This window comes from Echiichthys vipera, assembly GCF_963691815.1.
Source record: "Echiichthys vipera genome assembly, chromosome: 21".
NCBI classification, from domain to species: domain Eukaryota; kingdom Metazoa; phylum Chordata; class Actinopteri; order Perciformes; family Trachinidae; genus Echiichthys; species Echiichthys vipera.
In genome coordinates, this window is record NC_139846.1 from 6868176 (window position 1) to 6880838 (window position 12663).

Consider the following 12663-nt stretch of genomic DNA (forward strand, 5'->3'; position numbering starts at 1 on the left):
AAACCTTCACTTCTTCTTTGGCAGACTAAAAACTCACTTGCTCAGACTGCGTTGTTTCTATGTAATTATGTTTATTTCATTAATGTTATGTGCCCCCATGATTTTTGCAATTATTGGGGAGCATCTTCACGGTTGAATGCACTTACTGTAAATTGATTTGGATTAAATTCCAGCTAAATTAATGTATTATATTTTTTTCTGGCATAATATCATTTACCTAAAGAGTAAATATTCATCAAGACAGAGCAGGTTACTTAGAAATGTGCTCTTGTCTTGAGAAGGAAAATAGAAACTGATAAAAGATGAAATTATTTCTCACAGCAAAAATGGAAATAATACAGAATGTCCCTAACCTCAAACCCTAACCCCCACATAATACATTGCCCGCATAATTACAAAACACACTCCGGTGAATGAAATAAGAGGTTTCTGTAGGCTATATGAGGTAAAGCAGTATTCAATTATGGACTTTTATTGTGTGTCCCAGGTCATTTGTCTGTGCTCAAGGCTGCAGATGATGACGGGTCTGATAAAAGCGACACAGGAGAATTATCTGTGGCTACATAAAAATAAGTCTCCAGCGCAGTAATACATCTTTGCCACCCTTTGGCTCAGATGTGCTGTTCATAGGTTCATAAAAAATTCAGTAGCATTTTAATTACATGATCTCCCCCTTACTGTATATATTTCTTGTAATTTAGTTTAATTAGTGTACGGTTCTTGAAAGGGAATTCCACATAATAGCTTTGTGTATTTTTCTCTACTGTTGCAAAGCTGCAGCACCAGGTTCTATTTCTGTCCGACGTGATGAATGAGCAAGTATATAAATGAATAGCAGAGCAAACAAATGAGAAGAAACCTCAAGAATGAACCCGCTGACAAAATATGAAACCACCCAGGGCTACTGCCAACCTGCTGCTGGCCACTTTTCACAGTGGAAGTCATTTATGTTTATCAGAAATGCCAATCAGTGTGCGCCTGCTGGTTTCATTACTCTCTGCCTCTCCTGCTTCTGAATTCACCATTAAGGTTGAAAAATTGGAACATCGCCCAGTCATTTCATGCTGTTAAACAGATAATGGTTTTGTTTTCTATCTCATTACATGATTTACTAGTTACATAAGTTAGGGTGTCAGGGGTCCAAGCAACATTCTAGCCTTAAAAGAGGAAATTATGTTAACAATTGGGGGCTGTGGGTCAAGAGTTAGATTGTCAACTAATGAGAAGCTTGGCGGTTCAATCCTCGGCTCCTACGGTCAACATGAATGTGCGTCTGAATGGTTAGATCAGATCCGCCTGATGAGCAGGTGTATGAAGAGTGTACAAATGTGTGTGAAAGGTGAATATGGTAAGTAGTGTAAAGCACCTCGAGTAGTCGAAAGACTAGAAAGATGCTATGTAAGTACAGTCCATTTACCCTGTGCAATGTTTAAAGGAGTGCACCCCTCAGACTTAACATCAGGGTCCTGAAAATAAGCAGCTTCAATAGAAGAATACCTCTGTCGTACAGATGACTCAAATACTTTAGATGTTCCACCCTCAGAAAGTAAAGAGACATGAACCATAAACAATTCAATTCACTCCTTAAAGCCTAACATAAAACAGTGTCTGCCAAAATGTCCACAGGTCAGCTTGCCTGTGCCTTGAAATCTTTTCAATGAATATATGCCTTCTTTGAATTCAAGTCTAGGACAACAGAACCCAACAGATGATTACCACTTGATCAGGTGTAAACAACACAGAGCACCAGCAATAGACAGCCAAAAGAACTGCACAAGGTAACGGTGGAACTATAATGAACAGCTCCAAGATGTACTGAGTGCAAACACGGGTACGGCCCAGTAGCACAGGTACATTTTAAGATGTATGTTGTTTGTGTGAAGGTATTTAGAGAGCATCTATTTTAAAAGCATTTTTTTTTTCTATTCCACCGTCATATAATAAAGCCAGAAAAGTCACGTTTAGCATCAGCTTGCTCAAATTTATCATCGAGATACACAATTTCAACCGGCAGAGTTATGACAATGACATTATCAAGCCTGAAGCCCACCTGTCCCTGAAAATGTGTGATTAGCCAGGATACACTGTCTGCTGGGGCAGTCAGGCCATATCCTTATAAGTCTATCGACCCTGAAAGCAGTCAAGCGCAGAATTTTCGAAACATTAAGTCCTCAAAAACTCACCCACTGCTCATCTAACTCCATATTCCTTACGAGATGACTTCCAAGAGAGCATGCTAGTGTTCTCCGAAACCGCCCCATCAACTTCCTGGCAACCCCATGTGCTTTTTGTAACCCATAACCTCAATTTGCAATTAATCCTTGAGTCATTGTGTCATCAATTTGACTCCCTGTGTCTGAGGTGAAGGTCATTTCATCAGTGTCTGCCAGCAGCTGTTCATATTCTCTCCATAAATCCACAATGGGCTGTTGCTGCTTTATTCCCCACCCACAGTCCTCATGTGCTCTGTGTTAGTGTAGCAGCAGAGTTTCCTCATGATTGCAAACCAATCCTATATACTACCAGTAATTATGATAATTAAGGAGGCTAGCTAAAATAAAAATGATAGCAATAACAATAATAAGGATATTAAACATCACAGCAGTGATATGACTTCAATTCCAATATATCAATATAATGTGGACTGAAGAAAATACACAGAGCAAAAAGTAAATGTTTGTAGAATGGCTCTAACAAAATTATCTAGCCTCTTGCCTCTTGCTGTGAAGGGTTACTTCCAGCCTTTCTGCTGTATTACACAAACACAGTTAAGCTAGGAATTGCTAGTGATAAGACTGCAAAAGTGAATTTCAAGGGATTGTAAGTGCATTTCACGGCTTGAATGGGGATGCCGTGTGGATTGTAGACTAACTGGACATCCAGCTGCAGTAGAGATGTGTCTGGCTAATTATACAGTTGAAGCCACAGCAGAAATGTTGCATCACGCATTTACTCCATTTCCGCAAAGATGCTTCTACACAGAACTGTGAAAACACATATAACAAACAAGTGAAGAGGATAAAGTACTTAGCACTTTTTCCAGCTGCTCAAAAGATGACAAAACACAACTAGGCCTTTGTGTGTCTATGTGCAAGCAAATGTATGTTTTCTTTGTGTGCGTGATACTTCTGTTTTGAGGATCATAAACATATTTTTCTACAACCCTTTTTATATTTATTAAGCCTCAAGATATAGCTAAACACAAGCAGGGGTGCCAGAACAAGAAAGAAAATGTGATTTAAATAATACGTAAACAGTATTACAACTCCGACCCATTATCTGATGCCAGTTTTTTGTTACATGAGGTTAAGAACCCAGTCCTGAAATCCTATGGGGCTTAGCAAAGAGCCAGTAGTCATTGAGTCTTACCAGTGTACTAGTGAGTTTTAAGATGTGATTTCAACACTAGCCAGTTGAAGACCTGCAGTAACAGCATTTAAAAACCTTGAAGCATTGCCAGTGAAAGCCTTGAAAAGTCCTGTATTGTGTTTAGCCCTTGACATTGCATCTGCAGAGAGACATTGCCTATAAGTTCTTGAGACCAAGCTTTGGCTCTTAACAGCCTGCACCAACCATCATTAGAAACTTGAATGCATTTTGATACTGAAGCTGAAATTGCAGAACTTTGTGTAATTCAGTCCCTACTTGAAGATCTGATCAAAAGCCTTCCTGAGGATTTTGCACAATGTGGAGCTGTGCCATTACTTCTTTCTGAAAGGAAGCAACACAATATGGTAATCAAGATGAGAATCATAAAAAGAAAAATCATTTCCTCTGTGTGATTGGGAGAAAAAAGTAATCTAATTTTGGCAAGAAAAAAAACATAACGGAAATAGCTGGTTTTTTTTCAATTTTGGTTGCTCAAAACTTGGATCAAGCATGACATCCAACTCTTTAGATGACGTTAGTAGCTAAGGAGCCAAGAGATTGCTGAATTTGTCATGAGACGCACTGAAGCAAATGTGTAATTCCAAATTCTGCCTCTCCTCTTCAGTTCTGCATCAGATGCTTTTTGTTCTCGTCCCCCCCATGGGTATTAAAACACTGAACAACATCAGTATATCGCGGCAGCTTGTTTCTGTCAAAGCACTAGTTGTCGCCTCTCTTCGGCTGTTTTCTGGAGGTTGAAAGAGATGACAAAACGTAAGATTGTGCCAAGTCATCCCCTCAGATAATGCAGCGTTAATGCTTCAGGTAAACTGGGCCATCTCAAAAGGGAATATTTGCACCTGCTGCTTCATATGATGTTGCCATTTTACAAAAGTCTGTGACATTAAATGAGCCCTGGATGATAACAATGAGTGTATGGGCTAATTTGACATGTCTCATTGGTAAGAAAAAAGATCAATTGCAGAACTCCATTAACAAATGGCATTCACATCATTACTCATGTTGTGTCATGGGAGCAGAGCTATGAAAAGTCAATAAGGGAGTGAGACAACTGGCTAATCATCTCGAAAGTGACTGCTTTACATAAACATTAAATATGAGAGGTTGTGCATCATTCAGAAACAAGGTAATTGTCAGCCATGCTCTCATGAGTGTACACACACCCACAAAACAAACTATGCTTCACTCTTATCTAAATCAGTCACAAGTCCCTCTCAAAGTCACAGCGATAACACTTTTAAGGTAGCCCAAATCGGTCAAACCGCAAATGACTCCCCCTTCACCATATTTAACAAATATCAACAAAACAAGAGGCATACTGCAGGGGCAAACAAAAGGAACGTGGCCATTAAAATGGCATGCAGCTGCTCAGAACGTCTGCATTGTGTCCCACAGGGCTGGCTCCACCTCGGTTGGTGTGAGAATGATTTTGATGCTGTGTCTGTTTGATGGAGTGGTAAAAAAACCCCGACATATGTGAGATATCAGCAGTGTCTGCTAACTGGGCATTTACTTAACCAGGGATACTTATAATGATGGCTTCAGAACATGAACAGAATACTGATGCAGCATTCAGACTGAAGCACTGTAGGCAGCTTGAGTAAGATACATCACAGAACGAAACAGACATTTCACTTTATTACAACTTGGGTTAATGTTGTTGCTTTGGCCATCAGTTCCACTGGTAATGGCATGTTTCAAGTCTGATCAGACTACCACTGCTGCTGGTACCAACTTCATAAAGACGATTGGATATCAGCCATGAATTCATTGATCCATGTTAAATACAGTTTCTTTGTCAATGGCCTGATAATATGGTCACAGTGGCTCTGGCCTCCTGTTACCTTTAACACAAACCCAATGACTTCGATGCACTGAGGTATACATGCTTATGTTTGGGTTAAAAAGCACTAGTATCTGGTCTGATTTCAGTATTGGAATATACTTTGAACAAAATGCCAGAATCTGTGAAGAAGAAGTTGAATCGGTGAATCCCGCCTTTATTTTAAGGTTGTCACATTAGCAATTAACAACTTCACTGCTGTAATAGTATGAAAAAACAACAATACTCGATACTTCTTGTGATACAAAAGAAACAAATCCTTGGCGCACAAACATGATCATTATGATCATCTTTTTACAGCACAAGCCAACACCGTTGATTTGGGGGTTGAAAATCAGATGTTAAATCTGCTGTTATTAAAGAGTCTGTACTTTCGATACTAACATGTGAATATCATAGCATTTTGAAACACATGGTATTAAAAAGTATCAATACGTCTGACTACATCACTTTATAAGCTGTTATTCATGTCGTCCTTCCTGGATCATATCTCCAGGATTTATTTATTTATATGAAGCAATCAACACAGCCCACAGCATCTCTCAACACAGTTTTCGTTCTCAACAACCAGACGTTTTATTTAAAACCTGTATGATTGCTCGACTGCTCAAGTTTCTTGCGTCATCTGACTTCTATTTAGTAATAATGCTGCATACTCTCATCAAGTGAGTTCAATGTTATTAAAGATGAGAATGATTGTCAAAAAGAATTAAAGGAAAACCCAAGTTTTAATAAACCCATATGCTCCTTCAAAACGGTGAGCCACATTGGCTGCACTGGCGGTGGTCACAGTCTCTGCAAGTTTCGTGTGGAGCAGCTGAAGAGCACATAATGACACTCAGGTAGAGTTTATATCCAAGTTAATACTGTTGGACAAGATGCGAAGAAGCAATTTTTCCTGGCAAAAATATCCCAATATATGATCATTAAGGATTCTTGAGGTTATATTCAGTCTGTCTCCAAGGAATTGATTGATAGGTGGAGACAGCCAGGGGAAGGGAAAACATAAAACTGGCTAAATGAGGTTTAAAAAAAATTCAATTTCAGCCCCCGACCAGGGAAGCCATTACTGCAAATCCTACGGACAGCCCTGGGAGCATGCAGGTTGGTAGAGCACCGGGACTAGTAAAAATGACACACTAACGAAGTTGAAATAATCAGCCGATGGATCTCTCTTTCTCCCCCTTTCTCTCCTCCTTGTCAGCGGTGTCTAATGATACACTAAAAATATCTCAAGATCAACGATGGGACTGTCAACAGCACAAAAAGGGTTAGATGAAAGAGCAGACTGCTTTCCGATGACACTTCTTGTTTCACGGCAGCTTCTGCTGCATGTATGGATTATTACAAGGCTTTCTTTTCTTTGTGCATCTTAGATAACGCTTAGGTTAAGGGAATATTATAAGTAAAAAAAAAAAAGGATCTCACGTTATTTAACCGCTCTGTTGTTCATAGAAAATGCTTCTAATCCCTGTTTGAGCTTTCGCTAAGAAAACAACAGATGTTACCTTCCAGATGTGTACAGTACAACCACAGTTTGGGATGTTCACTAAGGCTCACTCGAGCGTGATCGATTTGTTTACAACTTGTGAGGGTCACAGGTTGGAATGGCGACAAATCACCCACCAGAGAGATGTCTGATCCTTAGGCACATATGGGGACCTGTAGTAAAAACAAACCCACTGAAATGCACGCCATTAGCCAGCTTATCATTTGACATCCAGAAGGAATGCAATCTTCCTGTCACTAATATAATAAATATGGGTTTTCAGCTTTCTAATTGGAGCCAATAACAGAGGAGGAAGGCTTTGCAATTTCAGGGAACAAGATTTAACAGCTGCGCCGCATCTAAGAGCCATCTTAGACGCTGTGATTGGAGGAGACAGCTACGTATGCACGAGAGAAGACAAAATCCACCCCATTAATCCTTCAGCTGTACACATTCCTCACATCGTGGAGCTGTGATCATTCTCCTCAATGCTGCGCTGAGACGTGTGGGGCTGCGTCAAGTCGCCATTTTACCTTGATATGAGATAAAGTATATCATTTTATCTCATTGGCTTCCTGTGGTGTAGTCAGTGTTTCTACTGTTACAGCACCCCCCGTCCGTCGCCATTTTATCTTAATATGAAAGCGCTTGAAATTGGCAATGATGAATTGTAACAATAGCAGCATCCATTGTCATTGATCACAGCGAAATGAGGGTTGTGGTTGCGGGTAATTGGGTAGCTATTGAAGCATATAGAATAAATCGTTCTGAGGAATGTCAGACAGCAAGGACACACACACACACCCGCACACGCACGCACACGCACACACACACACACACACGCACAATGTATATATACACACAGTTTTGCAAAGACAGAGGAGGAACAGATGGTGCAAGAGACACAGACAGAACAAACATCATTTAAGTAAATATAATCGTTTTTATTGTCTCATTTCACATTAAACTAAAAACAGAAATATATCATTAGTAAAATATTCTTAGTATGATAACTATAATCTTACAGGCTCTTTTGACTATGCTGTAAATACCTATAAGTCTATGAATACTGGTGTTTTGCCACTGCAGCAGAGATTGGCTGTTCAACTGCAGCGAACACCCACTTGAGGGTGTCTTCTGTGGGATCTATGGTAGCTCTGTGTATTTTGTATTTTTAAGCATTATAAACTTATTTAACATCACAGCAACCACTGAGAGTGAATCTTGTGTTAAGGATGTTACTTTCATACTGTCATGTCTTTCTAGTGTTCCTGCTCTTATCATCGGCTGTCTGGAGCTCTGTGTGCTGCTGGAAAAAGTTACTTAAATTCATGAATATGTAGGATAATACTACAGACATTCCATTTAGAAGCCGGCAAGCATGCGGAGCAGCTGTAAAACTGTGGATAAGCACATTTCATTCCCTACAGAATCTTCACAGTAAAAGACCCCCTTTGCAACTAAATCAGGATATGTTGGATTTTCTTTCTCTCTAGTCTCCTGCACAGACATGAGTTGAGTCTCGCAACAAAACTCCACCTTCGGCTCAGCTCGCTTGGTATCAGGTACTCTCCATAACTTTTGCAAATAGAAAAACAAAATAAGAGTGAGTCCAGTTGAGTTGTACGGTGCAGTGGAAGAGCGCCATAAGTTATCACTTAAGTGACCATTACCAATTACAAATTTCCATAAAGCTTTATCAGGTTTTGAAGATGAAGGTAATCCAGCAACTCAGATGTTTTGCAAGGTTTAATTACTGTCCAAGGCTTCAGTTCCTCATCGGAAAAGGCTGTCTGACGGTAAGTTAAAGCACTGAAAATATTTTTAATATAGTGTAAACTGAATTCGATTTTTTGTTTTGCTTAGCTGCCGTGCCTGTCCTCCTGCCTGCTACCAACCACACTTCTAAAAATCGCAACTTTCGTAAGTTAGTTTTAAGATGGATTAAGCAAATTCAAACAGCTAGGATGCAGAGAGAAGAAAAAAACTTCTTCCTTATGAAGTTGTTAGACAAGCACATTGTCAGAAAAAGTGCCAATATTCCCTTATCTTGCCTTTCACACAAGTGGGACCTGAGAAAAATACCTGTCTCTTGTTCTTGCGATGCATGAATACAAATATTTTAAATGATGATGATGATTATTATGATGTTCAAATCCAATTACAATTTAATAAACTGTGCAACCTTAAAATTGAATAGGATAACTTACTGCTTATCCATTTGGCATTGGGGTCGTGAACCTTGAAGTCTTTTCTGAAGAGGTCTGCAACAGTCACCTTGCCCTTGAGAGCCAGGCGGTCGTCATCACCTACAAAGAAAAAAAAAACACTTCATATAAATATGTACTCGTCTGTTTTATTTTTTTTCCTAGCACCTTTTAAGAATTTACTGCCACATAAAATCACATAGCAACTACTGTATGAGGCTCCTCTGGCACTACAGTCAAACAAAATGAGTGTTAGTGTTAGATTGAGATAATCAGAAATAATAATATGTTTGTTAGACGGATGGAGTAACGTGCAGATGTAGCTGCTTTCAGAGTAATTAAACATGTGTAAGGTTGCATAACAGTGTAATGGAAGAAGACTATTTGAATTTTGAGTTTTTAGATTTTGAAGAAAAATGACAAGCAGAGGGTGAGTTATTCCACTATTCCAGATTAGAAACAAACCATATAAAGAATATGAACTAAAGGTAACAAAGATCAGAATGATTTTCTTCCTACTTCTGACAACAAAAGCTGTAATAATATATAATGTCCACTTGACACATTTTGATCACCAACTGTGTCTTTCTGCAGGCTGAAACAGTGCGCCGCTAACCTGACTATTATCTTTGACGTCAATTGGACCCCATTCTATATTTAATAATAACTGAATAATAACTGAGTGAAATATATTCTTTACTTTATAATGAATTACTTTTCTTCGTATTTAATGGAGACAACTAACCTGACTCCGCCAGAAGGATTTATTCGCATTTGCTCAGTGAGTAAAATATAATGAAGGCAAGGGGATAATTGGGTAAACATGAAATTAACATGATTAAATGTGTTGTATGCTTCCAGTGTTCTACACGGTCAGTTTGTATAAAAAATAGGAGAAATATGAACCTTTTACCTTTGTTAAGGTTGTCTTGGCTGAAATTGAGGTCATTATCACAGGCAATTTCATGTTGGGGACAGTAAAAAGCTTCCACAGGCTATAAAGCCATTAAAACAATGTATGTTTGATCTAAAGGGGTACTGATAAAGTCAGCAGTGTCACAAAAAACTATCTGCCACATAAAGCTGGGTAACAACCGTAATTACATAATTTTCTGGAGGTTTTAAGTGCTGGGGTCAAAGTGACCCTGAGGAAAAAAAATGAAAGAACGAAGCTGAGACAGAAAAAAACACAAGTGAAATAACAAAGCAGAGCATTGCTGTATCTCCCTCAGGCCTTTGATTAAGACTACGGCAACCTCTGATCATCAGAACAGACACAAAGATTCATAGCAGATGCCTCCTGCAATTCCCTTCAGCTTAATTGACCCCGTCAAGGCTTATCATATCATGTCCTGCTACACAATATGACTAATTTCACCTCCATATATACATGGTGGGAGATTAAAAAGCTATATATATATATATATATATATATATATATATATATATATATATATATATATCAGGAGCTGCTTTGATTCAAACAAGAGTGCTATCAACTTGTGGTTTGGTTATTGAATTTAAAGGATTCAGCCTCCTGCACAGGGGCACTGTGACAAAACATGGCAGTTGATGGATACTTTGGTTGGTATCAGGATCAAAGCTGTGATATTTCTGTTACTGACTGTCTTTCTAATCCCTCTGCTAAGCCTGACAGTGTCCATCCTGCAGCTGTCATTTTATATCTCAGCTATATGATGTTTTTTATTTTGGCTGCAACAGCTTCAAATGTATGTGTTCTTTTATATGGATTAAGGATTAACTGACTAATTTTATGTCATAAAATAATTTATCTTTTTTTACAAAAAATGTTCAAAATTGCTTCACAAAAAGAGGAAAAGAAATAAGAAAACAGGTAATTATAAAGTTAAACAAAGGACGAGAAGTTATAGTTGTTATTTAAAAAATAAAAGTAGAAAGTTCAGAATATCATCTTAGTAATAACAAGGACTGGAAGAGGCACAGACTCAATATTTAGGTAGTGGTTTAACCAGATTTGGGGGAAGAAGTTACGCAGCAAAATATGAAACCGGACAAAAAGAGGGTGAAATATGAGCAGGAATGTATGTTTCTTTACTTTATTCTCTGCCATGTTAAAATGCATGAGTATAAGTGGACAGACCTTTATGTGACACTTTACACTTTGCCCATTGAAACCCGAAATAATGAAATGCTTTTAGGTGAGTTTCAAGGGCCATAAGGTTGGATGTCTTTTGACTGTTCAGTGGGAGAGAAGGTTTTTTAACTGGCACTGAAATAAAAATTGCATACACTTTACCTCGCAGCTGATTATTTAAAAAAAATCATACTGTGATAAAGGTTCTCAGACTGGTAAAAGCCTCTGCTACTTTGCAGGCGGCAGTTCACTTCATGTAAGTAAATCACTGGATCTAATAAAGGTATAATAATAGAGGCTGCCTGGTATATGTGGCTGAAAATGTGGCTGGTTTTAAAACATTTTACCTGATGTGTTTAAGTGCTTGTTAGATGCTCTGATCTTTAGAATGGGGAATAGTATTTTCATAATGTTAAGAAAATAAAACCCGGAAGACAAACAAAAAGCAAGTGCAAATGTGAATGTGAAGCTTCTTGCATTAAAAGGATGGTGTTTGGAAACCAAATGTAAATGCTCACAAACACATACATTTATCATAGTAAGCGTTTTATGAATAGATAAATAACTACAGTGTGATGAGTTACCAAAACAAGTGTGGCCCTACTCTGGTAGGGAGTATTATCAAAAGTATTATTCTTACATAAAATTCTTTCGTATATCCTCAACTCCTCCCTGTGTTTTTGTTGCCAAAATTAAATCAAGTAAAATTAGATTTGTTTGAATTCATAACGGGAATCCCAGAGTGTTAAAAAGCGACACCAAGGGGTTTTAAGGGAGACTGTTACAATGTGAATGGATGATAACCACCTTTGGAACCTACTGGTACAATGTTTTCTCTTCAACATGTTTGTATGGAACCTATTAAAATATGGTGGAAATGGAACAAAAATACTTTAAGATTAGACAAAAAGTATTGTGGTTTGTCACTGTACTTCTAAGAAACAGAGGGATATGAACACTGGTCCCCCTGGCAAAATATTATGCTATAGTACGTCACCTGATATTTTGCTCTGGACATAATGTCTACAGTAATAAACATATAAACGTAGATTATATACAAATTACAGTGCATAATGTTTTGTTGGTATATGTACAAATAGTAAATGAGAACAGCCTGACCAGTAGGTGTAGCAGAAACCTTCTAACCCAATGACCACCAATAACTGAATCAGGTGATTGAAGTGTTAAAGTTAAAGAGTATTTATTCCACATTAATCTATTGCAGATTTGAAGTGATTGTACACCCAAATGAATGTCTGTTTTTTGATGACCCCTGGCTAATGTGGTCAGTGCTAATGTTAGCATGCTAACATGCTCACAAAGTGCATCCAAAGGAAAAAAGTGACCCCAAGGCTAAAAGATGCACTACATTTAAGGATAACATGAAAACAATAAAGCGTAGCACTTTCATTAGTTTTGAAAGAATTTGGTCATTAAATACAGTATGGTGTGATTGGCTTTAATAGGTTTTAGGCAAAATCATGTTAAACAATCTTTACAGACTGTTTTATGTAGCAGTGAAAAGGAAGAACCATCATCCAGCATGACATGTCGTACTCTCATTTGCAAACCACCAGATTAACAAGCGATCAAACTGGGCTCAACATAAATGACGCAT

General features: G+C 38.2%; 1 protein-coding gene across 1 annotated transcript in view; it reads right to left on the reverse strand.

Annotated features, from left to right (window-relative positions):
- LOC310963141 (A-type potassium channel modulatory protein DPP6-like) overlaps positions 1-12663 on the reverse strand; it is a gene marked incomplete at both ends in the record, with an annotated part of 165365 nt that overhangs the window by 46969 nt on the left and 105733 nt on the right. Inside the window, one exon of the mRNA XM_083935823.1 lies at positions 8933-9031. Within this exon, the coding sequence (XP_083791949.1) occupies positions 8933-9031 (99 nt within the window). The remainder of the gene's footprint in view (positions 1-8932; positions 9032-12663) is intronic.